The 25,649-nt window shown below is 35.8% G+C and overlaps 1 protein-coding gene across 1 annotated transcript in view; it reads left to right on the top strand.

Annotated features, from left to right (window-relative positions):
- Positions 1 to 25,649, top strand: part of VAV3 (vav guanine nucleotide exchange factor 3) — a 147,436-nt gene that overhangs the window by 103,736 nt on the left and 18,051 nt on the right. Inside the window, exons 20-23 of the mRNA XM_083867189.1 lie at positions 16,073 to 16,209; positions 19,869 to 19,934; positions 23,512 to 23,546; positions 25,272 to 25,388. Coding sequence (XP_083723315.1) covers positions 16,073 to 16,209; positions 19,869 to 19,934; positions 23,512 to 23,546; positions 25,272 to 25,388 — 355 coding nt within the window. The remainder of the gene's footprint in view (positions 1 to 16,072; positions 16,210 to 19,868; positions 19,935 to 23,511; positions 23,547 to 25,271; positions 25,389 to 25,649) is intronic.

Below are 25,649 nucleotides of genomic sequence, written 5' to 3'. Positions count from 1 at the left end.
AGATACTGTTAACATGGAACACAGTGATGTGTTTTAATGGCTGGACAAAATGAGTGTGACTGTAAATTACATTGCGGAAAGCCAGAAGGAATACTGGAGCAAAGAGAAATGTTTCATGAAACTTCCTCTAGTGAAGAAATAATTGTTTGACAAAGTTGGAAGTCTTTTAAAATGTTTGGGGAGCATTAGATTTACTGAGTAACTTAAGACTTTGCTGCATGATAATGTTTTAAGCAAGCTACAGAACTGAAAATGAGGTTTGATTTTACTTACACATGACACATGTTTAACTCTCAGCTGGATTTTATTCAGCTAAGGATACTTCTTCCTTTTCTACACAGCATCTAAGCACTTTGTTCAAGGTACCCAGTACATGTCTCTAGGAGTCTTTGTGGAGCAGAGGAATTGCAGGTCAGGACAGGTTTAATGGGGCAGCTGGGAGCACACTTGCTGCAAAGAGAACACTCCTTGCCAGGAGAGATGTGGTGCTGCTTGCTGACACGGTGTGGAGTCTTGGAGTTCTTTGAGGGCCTTGGATTGCAGCTCTAACCTGACCTTGCCTTGGTATTGATAGACATGCTGGAGCACGTTTTACATCAAGTGGCTGAGGTGAGGTTGGTGTTTGAGACAAGAGTCAGTGAGTTTCTTTGTGGTCCCCTGTCATGGGACAGCTTCTCTCAGCTGGGCCTCAGCAGCAGATACAGAGATACACTGAATTGTGTGCCCTAATTTGTGAGATCAAATTAATTTATCTCACATATTTATTTAAAATATGTATTACATTCAAGATCTTTGCCTTTTTTTTTCCTCTACAGTGCTTCACAAAATAATAAATTTGTCTTTGTTGTGTTGCAAGAAAAGACATGTCTAATGTTTTGCACCAAGAAATTTTCCTCTAATGCATTTCTGGAAGGTGAAGCAGAGTTTTGTCTTCCAATGAAGCATTTCAAATGCAGTTTAATGATTTTTATTTGGGTTGTTTTATTTTAAATTAAAATTATTTTTACATTCCTGTTGGGGAGAGGTGTTTGAAAGGTGCCTGTCCCCTTGGCATCTCAGCAGTGAGCTAACATTCAGAGAAGAACATAGCCTTTAGCCTTTTCTTTTAATTAAACATCAGAAAAACCAGATGCCAAAGGATGAAATGTATTTATTTTGTCAAACTCTTTCATCCTTGTCTGGTTGGATTGCAAGATTAGTTTGTAGTTGAGTGATTTAAACTCCTTTGTCTTATTGGATGTGTTTTGGGGACTCTATATCTTAAGCAATTAGCATTTTATTTTTCTCTTAGAGAAATAATGGTGTCCAGTACATGCTTATCCATATGCTAACATAATTTTTAAACTGAGGTGGATTAAAAATCCTTCAGTATCTTTCTTTTTTTCTGCAAAAAAACACTCAGCACCAACTATTTAAGCAAAATGTCACTGTTTAGAGATAACTGCAAGGAAGTTGTCAGGAAGAAAAAAGGAAAAGGTCAGGTACAGGTGGACAAAATGGGCATACAAGTATGATCAATAAAATAAAAAATTACACTGTTTTGTATTTTAAATACACACAAAAATAGTGCAGCACTGTTTTTTAAAAAAGAGACCTGTGCCAGCAGCTATATGGCCCAAATTTGCCTTTACTTACCTTGGCAAGTGGAAGGGAATTGCTTGGTATTTGGTAAAGTTTATTGGGAATTACAAGTCTCTTATTCATCTTCAAGAAGAATATTGCATTTACCCATCTATTTTCATATCTGATTTTAATCTTCAGGGTGCTGTAATTCTCAGAAGGCAAAACAAAGATAATAAGGCAATGAATGATTAAAAATAGTCAAAAGTAACTGAATTTTAACAGTACTCTAAAGCATATGGTTTCTTTTTTTGTGGCTCACTCATTTAACTAAATCAGTATTTGATCACTACTTCAAAGTAATTCTCACACAAAGAATTTGGGAAACATTGTAAAATTGAAAGCAGCCATCCCATGGGAGAAAAAAAGACTGCTGAAAATTCACACAAGAGAAGCTCCCCAAACTGCCTCTGCCTTTTGCCTGAGGAAGGTTTTAAAGCTTGGTAGAAGAGGCCAGAGGCAAGAGCCTGAGAAACTGATGCTGCTCTTCAGGAGAGTTTTTAATCTGCTCACCACTCTGAGATTCCCAGAGAAGAATGAAGCTGAGTTAGGCTGCAGGCCAAGCTAGCTCAGGATCCCTTCAACAGTGGCCAATTAAATGGATGCTGAAGGACAGAATTTGGGGTAAAGTGCTGTGGTACTTTACACCAGCATTAGTTTTTTAACTCTTAATTTTCCTTCCATGCATTTTCACGACCACTTTTTAAATCAGTCTGAAATCTTCACAACATCCTTTAACTGTCACTCACCTAATTAGTTGTGTGAATAAAGCACATCTTTTTGTTTGCTCTTAACCTGCTACCTATTACTTTGATGCCTCTATGTTTTTGGATCAAGAAAATGAATAATAAATAAGGAAATAATGAGTACTTTGGTCACTGTTATGCCACTCATGAGCAGTCTGTCATATCCCCTCCAGTCATGTGTCCTCTGGCCTGAAGAGCTATTACCTGTTTAATTCTTCTGATACAGAAGCTCTTCTCTATGTCTCACCATCCTGTTTGCTCGTTTGCATGCTTCTAGCTCCAAGAGTAGTCAGTCTTTCTGGTTCTGTGTGGGCCACAAGTAATTTCTTAGTGTTGGTACAGAACAGAATTAGATTATGATATTGAAGAACTGATTGTAAAAAATACTCTGAGATCTGTTGTCTCTATGATGCTATCTGTTTCACACTCCATTGTTGTGTATGAGGGATATCTTGTTATCCATATCCATTATCTAGATCCATTATTCTAATCCATATCTTACTTTAAGTTTTTCATGAAGGTGTGACCAAATGGCCTCCAAAGATCCTTCCAGCCAGAGTTATTCTCTGATATTGAATCCTTTTGCTCACGAAATCTCCTTTCAGTCCTTTGCAAATAATGTTCTTTTTAAAAAAAGGCTATTGTCCCTTCTCCAAGACTTAATCCACTTTAATATCCCATTTTTATAATGCTTATTAATTTTTTGAACAAGGAAGGGCCGAGCATGGATTCCTTTGGGTGACCCTTCTGGACACTGCCTTCTATTTGAAAAAAAAATACTGTTGCTCTAAACTTTTATATCCTGTTCTTTTGTTGTTTATTTATCGGGGGAGGAAAATTTTCCTCTTATATCATGTAAGCTGGAAGAGAGCCTTATTGTGAGTCTTGGTAAAATTATTTTGCTAACCCTCATTAATATATAATCCTGCTTCTTCATTGTCTGCTTTAAAGAACTCTAAACAATGTCCCTGACTTGTTTTTAAAAATTATTTCTAGTCTATATATTATATTATACATACACTTGTAAATTCTGTTTCTATAGTAGGCTTTACCAGTCTGCCTTGTACAACTGTCAAATATTTGTGTTGAGACATCTACTGATTACAACTGAGTTTCTTTGAAACATTGTCTTCACATATAACTACCTATTTTTATGGTACTGAGTTGTTTTAAGAAATAGCTTGCAGATCATAATTAACAGCTTAGCAATGTAATGTTTGGATTTATTTGGTACTTAGCATTTTCAAGCAGTGGCATTATAAAACCTGATCTGATGGATTTTTCACTGGAATCAATTTATCCAATTTTAACCCTTAGGTGTGGTTTATGCAGGAAAAAAGGTAAAGTACTTTACTGAGGCATAAGTGAAAGAACTTCGAGTTTAGCCCTCATTGCTGCTCTTGCTGACCTGCAAATAAATAGAAGACGTGTTCAGTCTTGCTCTTCTTATAACTTGTGTTTCAGTGTGCAACAGGGAATTAAAAAGTAACTTCATTATCTGATACCTTGAAAACGTGCCTCAGTCCGTTAACCTTAGAGGTTATTCTTTAACCAGCCTGTTTGGAACAGGGCATGTGGGAGAGGGGAGAGCATGGGGCACTGTCTTTTAGTTCAGACAATAAAGTGTGATGTTTGCTCTTCTTGGAATTTTTCCTTAATTGGGTTTGACAGCAACAAATAGCGTGAAATACGGTATAACAAACGCTGCATGTATGGATCACAGATTTCTTTCCAGAACAACATTATACTCCTGGCAGTAGCAGTCTTCTTGTGACTGGCAGGGATCATTTTTGGTACACTGCAATTCACTTAATGCTGGTACATCTTCTACAACATTTTTTTCTTTAATTCTTCTTTACAGGAGACCCTACAGGTTGCCCTATAATTTGTGCCCTCCCTTTTTTTTGCTTTATCATGGGGACAAGAAAGGCCGAGAAGGAAAAGAGTGTGAGGCTTAATGATAGGGGCTTAAAGCTCTGACTGCTCCTGTGCATTGTGTGCCAGTTTTGGTATTTGTCCATTTCTGGTGGTATTGATTTAAACCTGTAATTGTGTGTTGCTCTGTACAAGGCTCAGGCACCTGAGAAACACTGAATGATCAACTAAGCTCAAAGAACCAGTGCTGGGATTTAAGTGTCGAAGGTGTATTCTTTGTCAGGGCAGTATTTTGGGAGACAGAACCAAGTCTTGGGTGTTCTGCTGGTGTCAGTTGGATCTCTGGTGATTCTTTGATATAACTACAGGCTGTTGCCACAAGGTGTGGTGTTTTTTCCCTTGCTGCCTTTCTTTTGAATCTATGGATCACCCAGTCACAGGCTAAATGACTTTCATGGGAGGCAGCAGTGGCAGCCACAGTGAGGAGACAAGTGAGATAAGTGATCCTGCCTTACGTGGGATACCAACCCACATACTTTGCTTTTGGGTATGGTTTCTGTCTGAACAACTCTCACACTTTGCTGGAGGATATAATCCACATTCAGACTGGAAACAGAAAATGGAAGGAGAACTTTCACTATTATGCAGACAAATATATGAGGGTTTCCTTGATAGGGAAAGAAAGAAACAAAAATATGTAAGATGCAACATGATTACTATGGCGGCATTGATGTCTTGACAGGGACTAAACTGATACCCATCTTTATTGCCTATGATAATTTACCAGTAACATCTTGATTTTGCAACAAAGATCAAGTGATGGATTATTTTATTGTATGGTTTAATTTTTGCATTTAAAAGAAGATCCTTTTACAGCTTATTATTTATTCATTGTGTAAGCAATCTTCAATTTAAGGATTTATTTATATGTAGTCATGGAAAATTAATCTATTTAAATTTATAAATGATCTGGAAAATTTTTACTAAAAATTGAGAATATTTTTCTGTGATAGAAGGGGGTATAGAAAAACAGTGAATCAGAATAGATAAAATTTTTCATATACTAGTTCTGCTAGAAAAGAAAGGCTGACATAAATGAAGACAGTAAAATCTTATATGTAAGATATATATTTTTATACTCAGTGCATATTTTCATTGTAGTTTGAATGCCTTTGTCTAAGTATATCTGCTGATTAAGCCTAAGGATATTACAAATTCATAGGAAAGCTGGAGGCATCACAAAATATGATGCATTTTGGATTTTCTAGAATTTGTTTTTATAGATGGCCAGTAGTTCAAATATGCAAAGTGTGCAGCATAAAAAATTTTTCCAGTTATATACTCTTTAGGTATAAACAATTTAAACTGCATTGTGGTGTTAACAGTGAAATACACATTCATCCTTTTTTACTTTCATTGCACAAATACTCTGTAATGAAAACAAGTTCTCTTTTCTCAAAGAACATAATTTATTTGCTGTAGCCTATATAAGACCAGAAATAAGTAGGCATATTTTTTAAGAGCAGGCTTGTTTTAGCTGAAACAACAGTGTCTTTTCATGGCTTTAATATAATTCCATATTTCTTGGCAACATTTGTCTGCTCATGCTTGCATGCAAAAAAGGTGTACAAGGCCTGAAATATTTTTTGCGTGTGTGCTAAGAACTATCAGTTAAGAAGTAAAAGAGGTATCTGCTGTAAGCAGGGTAGAGGCCACAGAGAATAAAAATTGCTTGAAGAGTAAGATCATGAGAGTGTTTCACTTGAAAACCTGAAGGATTATACAGCATTACGAGAAGGGTGCGTGCAGGCAAAATTGTTTGTCATGTGCTGGGACCTGCCTGCTTTGCCAGGCATCAGCCACTTCCCTTTCACGTTATGTAATAATTTAAAATGCTTCTCTTGCCAGAGAATTTAATTCTCATAAGTAACAGAAATAGGAGACTAAGGCCTTTCATCTTAGAGGCAGATGCTATTAGTCAATGCTGAACACAAAAGAAATTGCATGAAAGAGAATTGAATTCTTATTTTTGCAATTCTTGATGAATAAAATGTCAGCACATTTTCAGCAATGTGTGTTTTTAAATATAATACCTGTGAAAGATTCTAGTTGGCATAGATACATATTTTCATGGATTATATGTTGTTTTTAAAATTAGTTGATCTGTCAATTCTCAGCACTAGATAAAATGCCTAGGTCCTGTACAAGATTAATGCCATTTTACACTGTTAAATTCAGTTTCCAAAGTGGGGTTCCTGTTTTCAAGCCTTTTCCCTCTTACTGCTTGTTGCAGAATTATCCCTGGGCATGGGGAAGTCAGTATATAAGGTACAGCTCCAAATAATTACTTCTGTGGAATAATGGACTTCTGTATTCCAAGATTTGTCCCTGTATTTCAGAGCCTTTTGCTGCACGTAATCCACCTCTGGACACACCTTCATCTGTAGTATCTGCCCAATGCAAGTTGTTGGCCCCTCGAGGCAGGTACATGTTTGAACAAATACATGAGTTAGAATGCCATGCCTGTCTATGGCATCACATTAAAAGATGTGATAATTAACACTGGTAAATCTTCATACCATGTGCTTTTATAAAAAGCAGCACCACATGTACCACACTTTTTAATTCATATGCCAAAACTCCATTTTGCTTAATTAAAAAAAGAAAAAAAAATGAAGCTTCTTACTTTTGAGGCAACATGAGTTTTAAAGTTTGTATCCCTAATTTACCTCCTAGACGACATTTAAAGGATGAGATTTCATTACTTTGTCAAAACAAATGAAAATTGTGTTTTTGAACCTGATTATTCTTTGTTTTTTATTCCCATGAAGCATTAATGCTCAACTGTTTCTAAGACTTGCTTGAAATGCTGAGACTCTATTCAATCCAGGCAATTCCAAAATCCCTTACTCTAACAAGGATAACTGCCTGTGTCACTCCAATGAAGGAGTAGTTGCCTGAATAAACATTTGAAGCTAAAATTATACAAAACAACAAGAGCTTGTCCTTAACACTTAGTTGGGAGGAAAACTTGCTGTGAAAAGGAAACCAAGGTCTGTCAGTGAAAGAAAAATGGTTTTCACTCTTAATGAATCACAAAAAGTATGTGGCAATGGCCATTAGGAAGTCAGTGACATCCTTAGCTCTCTGCTTTCTCTCAGTGCAGTCAGGGAGAGAGTCCTCCTTCTCTTTTGAGAAATCCCTGGGTTTGAGTATAAAAACTAAGACATAATTTTGGAATAGCACCAGAAATTTCTGCTATTTTAGACCTATTTCCTTGCATTTGCAATCTGAAGTTCTCAATCTAGGGCATGTTCAGGTTTTCTGAGTTAATATGGATCTGCAAAGACAAATTTATATATTATAGGGGAATCCTGAGTGTTTGAAAGATGCAAATACAGCTTATGAAAGTGCTTGCTGTGCAAATGGTATTGGATTGGCATTTGTAGATTCTTTCAGCAGTGTAATTTTTGTATTTCTTTTGTGTTGTAACATTTTGTCGCCTGACTTCCCCAAATCTTTACAGTTTCTTCTCCTTCTGTTTTGAGACACAAAAGTAAATTAAACCTCAGTGAGTGAATCTGTGAGAGTTAGGAACAGAACCACCCTTATGGGCATGAGAGACAAATGGTCATTGGTCATCTAAATAAGAACAGGGTCATTCCTTTCCCAAAAGGCAGTCCTTGTGACTTTCCCTTCTGAAGTTGGAAAACACAGCTCTTCAGAAGCATCTTTGTTATGCCAGTTTTTTTTTCCTTGCACAGAGGTGAGTTTTCAGGCTCATTAAAGTGAGTGTCACGATGTGCCCAAATGTCCTTGCTTAAGAGCGAAGTAAGAAAATGCTTTCTGTTGAAGTTATTTTTCTAAATTAAAAAAAAAATCTGAAACTTAGTTTGGATTTTAGATTTTCTTGGCTAAGTTTCTTATTTCTGATCAAAATAAGTGCTGTATTTATAGGAGCACTAAGCTGACCTTGCCTTGGAAAACCTGGAAATTTAAAGCTCCTACTGAGAGGGGACTGTTCACCTTGGTGAATGTCCATATTCCCATGGTGCTAGTTTAATTAATGCTGCTCATATTATCACTAAGCACAGTTATCCTCAAAAATTTTTTGCTGACAAAAGCATTTGAGTGAGGCCACGTCCTGACGTTCAGAGCAGGGGAAGATGCCCATTTGTCTATGCATCCATCTTTGAGCGGCAAAACTACTGTAATATAAAAACAAATAAATGTGTAGAAAAACAACAGAACTCATACAGTTTTGAAAACGCAGCCTTGTAAGTTGAATAACATTGCTAGTCTTGTTTATTTTCCTTGCAGTGAACTCCCGCTATGATCTGCAATGTAGTTCCAAGTTTTGTGTGGATCTTAACTAGAAAATGGAGGAGATGCAGCCACTTACCAGGGGGCTTTTTGCTAATGATCAGATCCATGAAACCTGGGGAAGCACCAGGACTTCCTGAGTTGTGATGTTTTTCTGTTTCTTATAACAAGTTGTTGATCAGACTGTTAGCAGACAGATTTTTTCCTCCCACACATCTTCGTTTTGGTTGATGGTTGACCATTTTTGCAGAGGTCTCTGCCAAGAATAGAGTTTCTATATGCAGGAGAAATGGTGGAAAAATTGTATCTTTGAAAAACTGTAGATTTGAAGACGTAGATTAGGTAGTAGAGAGTGGTCCAATGGAAATTGTCTCTGTCCATGGCAGGAAGGTTGGTATGAGATGATCATTAAAGTTCCTTCCAACTCAGCCCATTCTATGATTTTATGAATGTAAGGATTAAAAGCAGTATCTAAAATTAGAACATCTAATTACAATGACATACAGAAATAATGACTTAAAACTGAGAGAATTAAAAGTTCAATTAAAATATCTTCTTTGAGGTATGTCTGTGTACTTGCTAATTGTGTTAATTTTGTCCAATAGTAATTATTTAAATCACTGCTGCTCTGAAGAGTGCTCTTAATAGACTGTGCTGGCATCTTCCATGTATGTGAATTCTGTAATTTGTGTTTCAAGTACTTGTCCCAAATTTAAGAAATCCCACCCCAATTTAGTCTCCTTTGAGGCATTAATAGACAGCCTCAAAAATTGTGTTTTTTGTAAGTGGGGTTTTTTAAAGTGATTAGTAGTGTTGCTTTCCTCATGTCCCTTCACCAGCTGAGAAGGCCTTCTAGACAAGTTTTGCCCTGGCAGTAACAAAGCCATTGACTTCTGCTGATTGTGGAGATAGATGACACTGATGAGGAGTTGGGAAGCTGCTCTCCTGATAAATGCAAGGCAGAAGAATCAGGTTTACAATTTCTTCTGCTATAAAATGATTATGAACAGGAATTTTAAACAATGAAGCTAGTAGAGCTGATTGGATGAACGTACAGAGAATGCCAAAGGACTTTGTTTTCATGCCCAGATTAGAGCTTTCCTTTAATTGGCTTTTAATATTAGTGCTGGACCTAGATGATGTTGCCAAAAAATGTGTCAAAGCTGGTGATTTTGTGTCATGGATGCTCAGATTGTAGGTATAACAGTTCCACCTGTTCCTCACACTGCTGTCCCTATCAACCCATCTGTTTTTCTATCATAACTCCTTGTTACTTTATTATTTGCAGTTACGCTTCTTGATCAGAAACCTTCAGAGCGTAATTTTACTTACCATGGTGTAAATACTATTTCTTTCATTATGAATTCCCGTGTCTCTTTAGTTTCTGCTATTAAAATTATCCCTGACACTGTGGGCCACTGTTCAGACATTTAATCCTGTGAGACACTGCCATGAGCCCTCACTTCCTGGCTGGAGTGTGAAGATGTATGGAGATGTACCTGCTCAGAAATTTCAGGTGGAATATTCCTCGTAGTCTTTACTATGGAAGGCTTTATCAGTCACTAAATGTCAGCTTGTTTCTGAGCAGAATTGTATTCCCTGTGTTTGTAGCTGCAAAGATAGAAACCAAAGAGGGTCAAAGCAAGTTCAGAGGTTCCAAACAGAAACCCAAAATGCTGTTTTGGTGAAAGAAAGGACAGAATTAGTGAGCCTTTGTCATTTCCTATACAAAAGGCAATGCTATTTTCTTGAGATTCTGGAATCAAGATGTGGCCTTGTCAGGTAGTCTAAAATTCTGCTTCAGATTCGAAGCCTCATGAAGTGAGGAGGCTTTATTCCATTGCTTAGTGTTTTTTTTTTTTTTTTTCAGTCAGATTAGTTGGTGACTATAGTATTCATAGAGAAAAAGAAAATCTTCATTTTAACTAGGAAGGGATGTTTAATGCAGACAAAGTTGTTTCATGTCTTTCTGCTAATAGTATAAAGTTTATCCACAAATTCACCTTTGAACCCTGCTCTCTTATATGCTGTGTCATTATTTTGTGAGTTAGAATGATCCCTGCCCAAAGAGTAAACCACGTTTTGCGTTGCTTGGAAATAACAGATGCTGGAATCAATTTTGACAGGTAGAGGTCATAATGGGGCGTGCATTATGCATGTTGTTAGCAAAAAATAACATCTTTGAATCTCTGCATGAGACTCTGAGTGTCATTCAGTGTTGTTTAGAAATGCAGAGCTGCTGTAAGGAATACAAGTAGTTTACTTTTTTTTTGTTTCATAGTCTAATGGTTATTCTAATTTATTGTGGACTATATTAATTCTAAATTGTAGCCTCCTTCCTTGACTCATAATTACTAGATGAAATACTCAAATGAATGGTATGGTTTATGAAAGATTTTATTTTTCTATAATGTAAGCTAATTGGTACTTTATAAATCTTGACTCTATCATGCTTTCTATTTTTCCTCATGAGCTACAATTTAGATCATCAATTTATGTTAGTTCTGTGACCCAGAGCCTGGCTATGAAGACTTTTCTAGGAATCTGGGTTTTTTTCTGGTTTTCAGGTGAAGTAAATTTTAGATATTTATCGGTGTCATAACTGGATAAGTTTGGGTTTTGATTTCAATGTTGGAAACTACCATGCTCTTTTGTATCTTTAAATTAAAAAGTTTCCTGATAAAAAACTCTGTCATGTGCAAATCTGACTTAATGGAAGCCAATGGGATTTTTAACATTAATGATAATACATGAATGAAATTGTGATCTTGTCCTTTGTGTTGGGATTTTACCCTCTTTTTAACGTGTTAATGAGTAACATTTTTGTGCCAGATGTTTCCACAAGTTTTCTGCAATTGTTAGATACTGTCAGTACTGCAGCTATGTACATTGCAATCAAGTGTCTCTAAATGCTTAACTTATTTCACATTTTAGTCATTGATGCATAGAGTTTCTCTACTGTTTCTGTCCCAAATAATCCATAGTTATACTCTACAGCATTTCAGGTTTCTGTAGGACACCACTTTTTCTTGTCTGCATTATTGAATTACAGCAAGTCCTCAGGATTCTTAATGAGTGTATTTGTTATGAATCCATGTGCCAATTAAAAACAAAATGTCAAGATAGACGTGGAAAATATCCTACATCATGCCTGTCTGAACTTCTGTAAAGCAGCTGGTGTACTGCCTCAGAGGAATTGGTCTCTTATGAGAGGAAGCTAAAAGAACTTGGCTCGTTTAGCCTAGCGAAATGAAGGTTAATAGGGGTATGATTGCTCTCTTTAAGTGTAGTATGAAAATAAATGCAGACAAGGAGAACTTTGCAGGCTCCTGTTTCTAAATGGATGTAAGTTGGCCATGAACTAATTTACAGTGAAAAGTAGAAGGTTCTTGTTGTGGTTTAACCCTGGCCAGGACCAAAATGCTAAGGTGAGAAAACTTATGGGTTGAGATAAAGACAGTTTAACAGCTAAAAGAAAAGCTGCACACACAAGTGGAGCAAAAGTGAGAATTCATTCACCATGTTCCTTGGCCAGTCTGGTGTGCAGCCATCCCAAGGAAAGCAGGACTGCATCGTTTGTGATGATGACTTGGAGAGACAAATGGCATCACTCCAAACATCCCTTCTTTGTCCCTCACCCCACTTTATATCCAGAGCCTGCTGTCCTGTGGAATGGCTTATCCTTTTGTCAGCTGGGGCCAGCTGTCCCAGCCATGTCCCCTCTCAGCTCCTTGTGCCCCCCAGCCTACTGGCAGGGTGTTACAAGAAGCAGAAAAGGCCTTGACATTGTGCAAGCAAACCCTGTTTTCAGCACAAACTCAAACTATAGTTAGTCTCATACTACCTTTTATGAAGAAAACTATCCCAGCCAAAGCCAGCACAATTGTAAATGCACAGAGAATAGAATTCTAGAGTGAACAATAAGAGCAGAGAGATTTGGTTTAGGGTAAGCTTTTTAAACTCACAGATTGTTTGAGAGGGTTGGTGTGTTAATGATGGATAGGTCTGGATACACCACACCCCAGTGTTTGTCCTTTGTATCTGTTAGGAGGTGAGGGCTGACCAGTTTCTGCTTAATTAAATGTCCACCAGCTCAATGTTAATCTGCTAAACTCTTTCTGAGCTACTATAATCAAATCTGTAATTGCATGCTGAAAAGGAAGTTAAGCATTCTATTTGGAGCTTTTTGACTCTTTCCCTCAATTTATTATTTTTTTTCTGTACCCCATTTATTTTTTCCATGCTTAGCAGTGATCTAAGAAAAGTTCTATGAGAAGAACACTTACCCATGAAAATCTAGCTATTCCAGAAAATTATGTACTGGTTTTTGACTGATGATTCAAAGATTTCATATAGTCTTTTGTTCCTGGAAAAGGTGATTAAAAAAGTTTAAAATCATATGCCAGGGATAGATCCTTTTGATATTTTCATATAACTAGCAAAACATATTGGTTGTGCACTCACTACCTTTATACCTTTGATACAGGCCGTGTGTGCATGTGTGTTGGTATTGATACTGAAATGAATATGGCCCTTAGTGAGTCAGACACTCCTGTTGTTGGAGAGTGAATTTACCTTCAGTTGTTTTACTTTGAGCTATAAAGCACATTTCAGAATCTGAGTCAAATCTAACATGTACTAAAATAATTAACACAAAAATATAATTTCCCTTGTTTACCCATGCATTTTTTTATCCATGGACTTGAAGCTAGCACACTTCATTATGGAAGTGCCTGAATGAAAGAATAAATTGATTACTGTGTGCTGTTGCAGAATACTGGAATCCTGGCCTTGTATTCCTGTTATTCCGGGCACTGGTTTATGTGAGTGTGGTGGTGGTGCACATACATTGTGCTTGGCACTGATTATTCATGGCAATGACAGAACACAAAGAACTCCTAAGTAAGCCAAATAGAGCAATTGGATAAAATGGGTGGTAAAATTACAGTAGAAAGATAAGTTTTGTGTGTCACCATAGTAGACCCCAGCTATAGCAAGCAAATGAATGCTGTAGTTATTATAGTTCCTGTAGGCACTACAACAAACAAGTTTAAAGGAGGGTTCTGAAGCAAGAAAATAAACTTCATTAAGGCTGTAACCCAAAAGCCTATTAAAATGATAGGATTATTTCTAGTGATGTCAAGAGGTGTTAGATCAAATCTTTCAACATTGCATCTGCCAAGGTAACTTTATAATCAAAATTGCCATAGAATTTTACACAATCAAGCATTCTGAATTATACACAAGTATTCTGGGCATGGTATGTTTTGACAGGATTTATTCTGTGCTACCTTTTGAATAATTCTGCTAGTTGACACAGCACAATTTCTCCTTTTTTCCATAGTTATCTTGCCCTGGTTTTTGATGATGCCAATAATTATAATTACCAGTGGAATAGAAACAAAAAGTATTTTATTCATGTTTATGATTAATAACTTAAGCATTATAGTATCTTAAAAAACCACCAGGATTTCCAGTGAAAAGTACAAGATTATTTCCTGAGCATATTCTGATGAGCTTGATCCAAGAATGGGGTTTTAAGCATATTATATTTGCACACTAAAAATGTGTTAAACTAAATCACCAAATACACGGTTTTATAATGTGAATAATTTTTTGTGCATTTGTTTTGATTTCCATGTATGTCTCTAAGATGAGTACCTGGTTACAGTTTACTCATCACGTATGCAGAACTATAATTCATATTCCGATGGGGGGTTTCCTTGCATTAGGACAAAGCTGTCAGCTTTCAGTAGACACTTGTCTGCAGCATTATTTCTGTTTGCCATGCAGTGCATGAAGCATTTGTTGATGCTGAATCAGTACATGAAAGCATGAAAGCCTTCAGTTGAGAAACCAAGTAATGTCTAGTATTTGCCTAAGTGGAATAATGGCTTACTAATAATTAGGTGCTCATTTTAAGCACGCCAGATAACTTGCAGAAACAGTAAAAGTTTAGATGTCATTTGGGTTGAGTAATGTAAGAGCTGGTATTACTTTTCTTAGTGTTTCATCAGCACTTAGGATTAGTATTTATTCATTAATATAGAGAGTAGTAATTACTGAAGGTGATCTCTTTCATGTTTTGTACAATTCAGAGGAGATCATGGATATTTCTGTTTGTTGCCACCTAAATTACAGTAGTGACCTTGCAGCAGAAGTAAGTCTTCTGTGGGCCTGCTGATCCTTTGTTGTTAGAATGAAGTTAATGATGACCTTGCAGCAAAGAACATGTTAAATATGGCAGCCCAGTGACCTTGACTTTGCAGCCTGTCACTCTTACTTGTATTTATTAATATACATTCTTACCAAACTCTTACTTAACCACAAACTGGTTAAGATTTGAAATTGATATACCCACTTAATGGTAATGATTTTGAAAATCTCATATTTAGATAAAACCAGGAAAATTATTCTATAGTTTTTTTTTAAAGATAGAGGGAGAGTAATTAAAAATAGCTCTGTTGTGATAAAATGCTTTACTTGGAAGTAAATAGAGTGCAAAAATGCCTTTCTAAAAGCCTCTAAATCTTGAATATATTTTTTTATGGAGTGGGTGGTGCTTCACTTGATTTCAAGTATTCTTATAGTATCAGAGCACACTCTTTGAGTGCTATACATTAGTTGTCCATAATGCTTAATATGTGTTTTTTTTTTTTTTCTTTTCTTTTTTTTATAATGCTGTTAAAATTATAAGAACATGATGTCGCAGTACCCACAGTTTTATCTTCTGACTAAAGATACAGGGACTGCCCCTCATTTGATACATGCCTGTGGAGGATTCTTGAACTGCAGTCATAAATAGTGCTTTAGATCTTTGTACAAGAAGACAGAAGTGAGTTTTAATTTAATAAAAAAAAATAAAGAAAAAAAATAAAAATACCCGACACAGCTTAGTTGTTTGGATGCAGTCAGTAGTGATGTGGAAGGACTACTGTGCATCCCGAGTTCTTGTCTTGAAAATGAAACCTTCAACTGATCCAGGCTTTGCTACATGCACGCAGATATAATAACATGAAAATTAAAAATAAAAAAAAGTGTTGTGAGAAACCTAAAAGAATTGTGATCCTGACTCTTGTGGCCATGTTCACATTGGCCATAGGTTTTTGGTCATACTGTTCTAAAGCAGATGAGATTTTCCATATCGGTGTCTTTAATACTAATTCATTGCAATCTTTGCCTTGAACAATAAATATACCTTTAATATTTGAACCCTGCACAGAGCCAGGGGTGCACATGTACAGGGAATAGTCTCTATAGGCATGAAATCAACTTCACCCCAAGAAGGAAGGGGGATAGAGATGTTTTTCCAAAGTAATTATTTTCTATTTGGTTGTGCCTGGTATGGTACTAAATACTTGTGCCTTAGTCATGTACCTGCTAAAGACATGGTGTTTCTTTCCTTGATTGCTCTCGTGGGTTTCTGATTCTATAGATTGTCATTAAGTAAAAATTGATTCTGGCTTTTGGGATTTTTTCTATTTCATTGTTTTAAAATTTTTTTTCAGGTTTACCAAAAATGCAAGTCATTCGGAACTACAATGGAATCCCACAGCCAGCAGCACAAGATGGGCCACCATTGCACATCCAGATTGGGGACACTATTGAACTCATTAGAGGAGATGCACACAGCTTATTTTGGCAGGTACTGTATCATTTAACAAATAGCTATATTCTGTTTGTCCAGATATCAACTTCTTATTGATATATTGCTCTCCTAATTTTTTTCTGTTTGAAAAACAACAACAAAATTCTTTGTGGTTTATCCAAATAAATGTCTAATACAACTAGTTTTGCTTTTAAATTGCCAGTAGTTCCTATATGGTGTAAATTGTCATTCTTGCAAACTTAAAGTAAAAGTCCCAGTGAATAAATCTGCAAGAACATGACATTGGTGGCAATCCTAGTGAAATTATAAGAGCTAAGGAGAGTGTTTGGCACAAAGAGCAAAGTTTTTGAATTTTCAGTGTCTGATTCTCTAACACAACATAAGTAAAAGCTACGTTGACAAAACCCAGTTAGTGAATATTAGATTTATAGGGGAGAGAAATAGCTCTGCAAAACAGAGCCACACCTAAATTACTTGATGCTGGCTCAAGTCAGTTTATATACATGGGAAAAGTATATTTTATTGATGGCAAAATTTGCTGTCACATGATTCCCATCACTACTTTCGTTACTAAAATTTCTTCTTAAATGAGAACTATAAATGTTGAAAATGCTGACTTGCATTCACTTTAACAGTAAATGCATTAAAATTTGTCTTATTTTTCTTGATTGCTTGCTTAATTGTTTGTATTATTGGATACATGGAAATAGAGCTAAATAGAAGAACTATCAGGAAATTGATAGAACAAGTGGAAATTATCTATCTTCTTGAATAGTTGTTCCTGTGTTGATCTTGCTGAATTTTTTTTTATTATTTTTAAGCTATAATAAGATAATGAATATAATATAAAAACCACCTGGTCTATTTAGTGAGTTAGGTCATACTTTTTCTTGTTTGTTTTGGCTTTTGTTTTTCTGACTACAGTTAGGATAAAATCTTCTCCAAACTCTTCAGGATTGGATCAGTGAACTCTTCCTATGTCACTGTATCATCCTGAACATTTAATAGGGGGAAGTAATAAACAACAGAATTACCTTATCAATTGAAAAGATATGTAAATAGGTGTAACCAAACCACTTTATCTCCTCCCAAAAACCATCCAAACCCAAAAAGTGAACCAACTGCCCTCCAACCCCCCCCCCCAACCTGTTATTTAGTAGACCATGGCTATTTCACATCACTACAAATAAATCTTTTCAAATGACAGTTTGGCCTGCATAGTTTTGTGTGTAGGACTTGGTTCTGCAGGGTCTAGAGTTCTGATCTGGAGAAGCATCTAAACCTGCTCCTGACCTAGGACTAGCTGGAAGGTAATCATCTGACTAATGCAATTAGTACAAGCCAAAATTACTGCTACCGTGTGGGACTGATTCTGTTGCCATCTTCATGCACATCTGTCAACTCAATTTACTGGAAATTGTCTTAGAGGTTGTTTGTGATTATCATGCTAAAGAATTTAGCTAGAATCTCATTGTGTTTAACTAGCAGAAACCAGAAAGTGTGTGAGGCTTTTCCCTAGAAGCCTTAGTAATAGATTTGAATCCTAATGGAAATTGTCATCTCCATTAGCGTCATTTGGGATTTTTTTTCTCTCTTTTCACAGACTGCTTAATACAGATTTTTCTGAGTCTTTTAATGACATCTGCATTTTAAAATGCATATTAAGAAAGAGCCTGCAAAATGCAATTTATATTGAAATCTTTAATTATTCAAGAGGTCTTTTAGGGTAATTTACAGCTGACCTACCAGACTAATATTACAATGGTTTTTCTAAGTTGACTACTTAGAAATTCAAGTGAATGTAATAGAGAAGTAGGTGTGATTTAGGTAAAACATTTTTATTCTTTACAGCACATCAGATAAATAATACAAGTTACTAAGCAGTGCTTGAGCTGTAGCTAAAGTGTGGTCAAACATGTATTGATGAACATTAATATGTTTTGCTCAGCGGTTGATCTTATTGAGTGTGGAACCACTTGCTGTTCAGGTATGATTAGTATTGAAAATAAGTATCACTTGAATGCCAGACTGTTTCAGAGCTCTGCTTAAAATTAGGTCTATACTTGAGAGAGATTTCTGTTTCAGGAGTAAATAAAATATATGGATACAAGTACCTGTATTCAAGCAGATGATGTGAAAGGGGATAAGGAAGCTTTGCTGAACACATGTTCAAATCTGTAATATTGTCACTTGGTGGCACATAATTTTATTTTTTCAAATATCACTGGTATAAAGCAGTTTTAGTTTAAATACTGCCCATGTGCTTTTCCCTCTCCTCTGCTGCCTCTCCACTTCTCTGCATTTTTGGTGAAGGTGGAAGCTACTGTGTGTGAGAAATTGCATAGTGATCTTCTATGGAGAATCATACACTCACTTATTGTACTTAGGATAGCACCAAGAATGTTTTTTTTTTTAAAAGCCCTTGTTATTTTTTTACAGCTCCACTCTATTGAATTTTTTGAGTTCTATTTTCTGTGGTGGTATTTGGGTAGAGTTACACATTTAATATTACAGAAACAAAACAAACTGAAACACTGAAGAAATTTCATGCATGTTTATGAGGGCTTTTCCCTTTTAAATTTTTTTTTATGTTGCAGATATGCCATCAGAAATAAAAAAAAGAAATGTAATTTGCAAGATATTAATGCTTGTAAAGTACTCATGCTTAATCTCATTGCCAAATGCTGAGTGCATATTATATTTACAGTCAATATATTACATTTAGTGGAGGCTGAGTATTTATGTACTTTGAAAAAATCAGTTAAATTAAAACCTATGTTTGCCTAAATACACATTTTGATGCCTTAATTTTATGAATCTGTGTTTATGAATTTAGGTATGTACTCTGTTCTGCTCTGAAAGGTGTGTTCACTGCCAAATATTACTAGGAATAAAAAGATGTTTTTAAGGTGTTCTTCAAGAGAGCTTGATTGGTGTTGAACTGTGTGTGAGCTGCTGATGGATGGATTTGTGATGGTCAGGTCACTTTTGGTGCCTAGAAGCCGGAGTAAATTGGTGATCCTTCCACTTAGGGAGGGCAGCAGCTGTGTTGCAGGAAAGGCTCAGTTTGGGCTGTGCTGGATGGATTTCTGCCCCAGGTGTGTGGATGCTTCTACAGCATGTCAGGCTATCACAGTCAGAGAGTCCTCTTTAATTCTGTTGGTATTGTCCTGCCCAGTCAATTTCCATTGATGTGCATCACTTATGGAAATGCCTAATGTAGTGTCTGAATTGGCTGGTGGATCACTGGCTCTGAATTTTCACTGGAGTTTGGTCTCTGAGGTGCTGCAACCACCAGTGCATGGTGGTGTAGTCATCTTGGGGATCTGCAGGGTAGCAGCTTTCTGTAGAATGTCAGCTGAGGAGGAAGTAAATTGAAAGGAGATAATTAACATTAATGAAGATATCAGACATTGACAGAACTGGGAATCGCATCCCAGTCTCTGAGCTCCCTTCTTGCCTCTCATCTCTCAGAGCTCTCAGATCTATCAGTTATAATTATTTCTTAATTATAGTAAAACCCCAACAAAACAACAACAAAACCCACAGAAATATTGAACAACATTTTATTAGAACAGCATTTTATTTTAAAGACTCTTGGATATATTTATTGTCCTAAATCCCTGGGTGTGTATTATTATTTACTGTTAGTCCCAATTATGTTGCAAAAATGGATTTTATTTTTTTTTTTTTAGGGAAGAAATCTAACAACAGGAGAGCTTGGATTCTTCCCAAGTGATGCAGTAAAACCTAGCCCATGTGTAAGTACAATTACTTATTTCTGTTTGCCACCTTACAGGAAAACTGCCTAGTTCATTAGCTCATCAAGACTGATCTTTACAAAAATAATATTGTTTCTAGTTCCTTGGTGCTTTCATGGTGGCTTCAGTATTGCTTAAAATAGAGTGTTCTAACACTTTTGGTTTTGGATGCAAGTAGGACATATCAAGAAAACAAGTTTGATAAGCAGGTTTAACTTTGGGGAATATTAATAAATTGAACTGTCTGAAGAGCTTCCAGAGTGCAGATCAAATACATTTTATGTGAAAGTGCACTTTCTACCTTCCCCAGCAGGAAGGTAAAAGTGCTGGGGCTCTAATCTATTCCCCAGTCACTTTGGGTTAGAGAGAGGGATTACAGCCTAAGTAGTCAGTTTAAAAATTGCAAAACTAATATAAAACTTTGAATTCTGACTGCTTGATAAATTTTCTTTTTTCTTTAGGCTCTTGCCTATCTTTATTTTACACAACAATCTTCTCAATCTAGAAAAGTTTGTGAAAGTAATAAGAAAAATAATTTTATAATATGTAATCAAGAGTTTTATGTACAGATGCGATGACGCATTAATACACTATAAATTTACACTGTGCATCAGATTACTGGCTTCCTTTGTTGAGGCTAATTGATAAAAACCCCTAACCCAGTAATGAATCCTATTCCTTGCTTTGCTTTAAGGCAGTTTTCACTTACTTTAACCTGATTCTCAACAGTTTGATTTATTAGTAGAATTGCTTTTGTTACAGCACTTGAGATATGCCACTTAGATGGCTTTCGTAAGTAGGTGGAATCAGCTCTTAAATAGATGCATTTTGATATATCTTTAAGGCTTATTGTGCCTTAGTTTCCAGAGCAAGTATACATGAGATCCTGAAGAGTGTAAGTATATTAAAATATTATAAGACTTTAATACCCTGTATTTCCAGGATTTTGTTTGAAGAGGAACATGTTGACTATTTGTATGTACAAGTTGTCTTAGATTGGGTGAAAGAACAAATCTGAAATCTGAAATTTTTGTGTGAATTTAGCTTTCATCCCTCCACCCTTTGCTTATTGTTAAATCTGTGAATTTCCCACCCCTTGCTTATTGTTCAAGGGTGGATTTCCCATTCCATGGTGCCGTTGTGTAGTGTCATTGACTGCAACTGTAGCAGCATTTTTACAAATCACCAATATACTTTAAAAGCATATATTTTGAATATCTGAATATTTAAATATCTGAATATCTGAAGTTAGGAAAAATGCTGCTGGGGTGTTGTGGAGGTCTCTTTCTAATGGTAAAGCTTTCTGCTAAATTTAAAATACACTATTTAGAGGAGTATTGAAAATAACACAGTTTTACAGAATTAATAAATAATATTCGTGAAGTGTTACCAACTGGTGTCATGATCAGAACAAAAAGATAAATTGATGCTTCACCACTGTTAACTTGGAAGGATGAAATATAAACATCTTATTATGATAAATGATGCAGTTAAAGATACTGAAACATCAATCGGGTTTTAAACATGCTATAACTTTTACTGTTATTATTAAGTCTAACAGTCTTTACAACCATCTGATATAAAAATGCCAAGAAACAGCATAAAATTTATATATCAGAAGACTTTAGGAATGAATATTGAATGAAAAACTGCTGAGCTTCAGAATATCTATACTCCAGACTTTTCACAGATGTACCTATAAACAATTTTTCCCTTTAAAATAAGTAGTATATGTCAGCAGACATTTTATGCACTGTATGAGTAATATCTGTTTCTTCCTAGCTTTTCTCCATTTTTCTAATTTCTGTACAGGCATTGGATACTTAGTACAATGTGAGCCAAGAGCTTCTGGAATAAAATTTGATTTTTATCCTTCTTTATGGCAATGAACAACATTTGTTACATGAATATATTTGTCCATTCAAAATTTACAAAAGCAACTACTCATCTATTGTTTAACTGCTCTGGAGGATGGACTTAAACCATCTTTGAAATTCTATATCCTTTCCACTTTATTATCACTACTTGACAAATTTGAAATATTTAAGAATATCTTGCAACACGTAAAAACTTCAATTTTTGAAATTGTGGCCTTGAAATGTGTCATTTGGTTGATCCACTGAAACATTTCCCTAAAGAATTGTTTGTCAGCAATCTGTTAACCTGTAGCCAAGTCTCCCCATTAGAAGCAGAGCTGCCTGAGCAGCACCATCAGTGTCTGCAGGGATGTGAGAGGCCAGTGCTGTGGCACCTGGCTCTGAGGTGCTCTGCCCTCCTCAGGGGTTCACATGCTGCCAGCACTGCAGATGCTGCTGTGAAAACAGCTCTTTGTCTACACTCTTTGGGAATAATGCATGCTTCTTTTTTCTCTCTCAAGAGCTAGACTAAGTGACTGATTAATAGCTGTTTAGATTTACTGCTACAGGAGCCAAGCACGTGAGCTTGGTTTTATCCCAGAGAACTTTAATGTGTTCCACAATGAAGTTTATTTCAAGGTCAAATCTACAGACTTGATAGAGATCTTGGTTGATACCCGAGGTCAAGATAGTGGGAGTTGCAATTGATTGCAATTTCAATCAATTTAAGTTTATAGGCCTTTATAATAATATTTTTCTGACTTGATTTGTTTTTGGAAGTCTCTTTTGGTGATACTGCATATATCATGAATAAAAAATTATAAGAATGTTACTGTAATTTCTTCCCTATTTGAGCCCAGAAAATAAACACTCATTGGTTTTATTTGAAGGAAAGAAAAACAAAATGTTTGCTTATCTAAGAATATGTGACCTTAAGTTACAAGAGATTTATGTTCACCTTTCACTGAAATCCATTTTTCAGCACTGTGCATTCCACATGTTTAGAAGAGTAGAGTGATACTGAGTTACCACACACTAATGGAAGATGATCAAGATGAAATGCTCATTTTCATAGGAATTGCTATATTGTGCATCCTGTGCATGAATAAACATTACCTATGCATATGTTTGTGTACATATAACATCCATTTTGCAAGCTTGATTGCAGTTTGCTTAATTTTTAAATTTAATTTCATAATCAAATGTCATGCTTAGCAAGATACACTGCAACAGTTACCCAAGCCAAATACAAAGGAATGAATACAATACAATATAAGTTGTGGAATATCCTCAGGTCTCTCTGAGGATTATAAACCATATTTCCCAGTAGACAGTCAAAGGCCACAAAGTCCTAAATACATGAAATTAATTATATACTTTACTGTAAATAGGTTGTGTATTTTAGTGATACTTTTCTACAATACAGAGCATTGAGGTATTTTGTGTATGAAATTTGAATATAGGCACTGTCAGAAAAGCTTTGAACAGTTCTGTGAAGTAAAAATACCCAAAACAAACTGTCACAGAAGAAAAAAGCTTAAAGTATTCTGTACTACTTTCAGAATGATATAGAATATTTGTCCTTTATTATAACTTCCTTTAAAGAAAATGGACTTGCAGACAAATTAGATCACCTGGATATTGCTAATTAAATAATCTAATTTCTGGTTTTTAGAAAAAAAAATATTGATCCTCATTCTCTGTATCTTTTGATATCTTAGGTTCCTAAGCCAGTAGACTACTCTTCACAACTGTGGTAAGTCTTTGTCTTGTCTTACAAGAATCTCTGAGAGAAACAGTCACAGAAAGCAACTGTGTTTACTACAATTTAAATTATATTGCTTTAACCTTTCTAGGCTTCAGAAGACATTGTGCTTGGGAAAGCAATACCATGTGTTGTCTAAAAGCATTTCTGATATAATAAAGTGCTTAATGATGTTAATGTTTACAAGTCTGTGGCTGTATAGCCTTAGTCCCAGAGGTCTGGAATAGAACAATGAGAGATGATTATAATGTGAAGTTGGAAGTATATCTTACATGTTGAGTGAATAAAGGAAGGAATAGTGTTCGATACATCTTGTATCATGAATAATTCTGCATTTCCTTAAAAACCCCCACCGACACGGAAGCTGTAGAGATACAAGTGGCACCCAGAGACATGGTTTAGGGGTGTCTATGGTGGTGCAAGGTTGATGGTTGGACTAGATGAATCTTGAAGATCTCTTCCAACCTTGATGACTCTGTGAAAAAGATGGCGTATCAAAACTGCAACCACTGCTGCTCCGGGGTTTATGAAGTGTGTGAACTCTTTCTCACTAGTCAGAAAGGATATGGTGATTCTGAGAGAGCAGAGTAAGCATTATTTACATTCTTTCACTGGTTTTATGCTTTGTCATTTAGACATTAGTTCTGACTTCCTCTTAACTTGCCAAAAATGAAATTAGGATCACATCTAAACAAGTACTGATTTTTTTATAACAAGTCAAATAAAATGTTTATTTTTTAAAATTGGTCTTTTGAATTAATTTCTAACATTTGGTCTATTTATAGTTTTGTTAGAAGAAAGCATATTACTGGCATTAGTCTTCATCTTCTATAGATTCTTAATAACTATTTTTTACTTAAAGCTCCTTTCTAATTGGTTGTGACGTATTGGTGTGAAATGTTGCGTAGTGGTGATCTGTGGTGGTGACAGTCTTTGTAAAATGGTAAGATAAGCCTAATGTCCCTGGAAGCTAGGTCACTTTCCCCAGTTAACAGTTTAACCTCTGTTTTGCAATTGTGTGTCAAAAACCACAAGGCAGAGCAAGGGCACAAACCCTCTTGTGCAGCCAGGCTGCAGAATCAGTGATTTATTTGTCTTAGCTTTCCACACTTAGCATTAGCTTTTTCACATTTGGATGTTTTTGGCTGATTTATTTTTTTTTTCTCTGGATGTTGGGTATACCCTTTGCACTTTAGCCTGTAGAGGTTATGCATAATTATGAAACCAAATAAAATATTGTTTTGTGTAATACTAAATTTTCACATAGGTCTTTTGTTGACCTGATCTACCTTTGATGGCTGATTCTCCATTCTGTTGTGATAAATCTCCCTAGAACTCAGGGAGGTTCAAAAGTTCTGGACCACTGTTGTATTGTTTCACTTGCAGCAAATGATTCAGATAAACCAGCTGGTTTTATGAACTTTTCAAGCCACTAGTCATTCAGTTAATGCTTGAGCTCGAGCACTTCCCTTAGCAGATACTGAATTCAAATGCATACAAGTACTTTTCTAATTAAGAATTCCACAACCCCCAACCGTGGAATTTTTTCATGTTTTATTCTTCATTCAGAAATCTGGAAGTGGTATTCAGTTGCAATGGATGTATTATTGTTGGTCCCCATGATGTGTAGAATATTTTCATTCACTATTGCATATTTAATAGAGCTTTGGAGCTTTATAAAAAAATCATAGACAATTTTTATTTTCCTTGTTACAGGTTTGCAGGAGCAATGGAACGATTGCAAGCAGAAAGTGAACTAATTAACAGAGTAAACAGCACTTACCTGGTGCGGCACAGGACCAAAGAATCAGGAGAATATGCAATTAGTATAAAGTAAGTGGAATAAGAATTCCTCAAGAAAGTTTTCTCTTTTTTGTCTAGATAGTATTTGAAATAAGTACAGAAGATAAACTGCTATTTCCGTAATATAATTCTATGCAGCCTTTAAGTGAGTCAATATAGGAAAACTGAGGTTGCCATCAAAAAATACCAAGGATTTATGGAAGGAAAGAAGCAGTGGTTTTAAAATGCTGATGTAGCAAATTTGGTGGAGTATGTTGGAGAAGAGTAAGCATTGTTTGCAGTACAGTGTGA

This window comes from Zosterops lateralis (assembly GCF_965231275.1).
Source record: "Zosterops lateralis genome assembly, chromosome: 9".
NCBI classification, from domain to species: Eukaryota; Metazoa; Chordata; class Aves; order Passeriformes; family Zosteropidae; genus Zosterops; species Zosterops lateralis.
The sequence above is the reverse complement of the archived record's forward strand: the minus strand, read 5'-3'. Positions and strand labels throughout refer to the sequence as shown.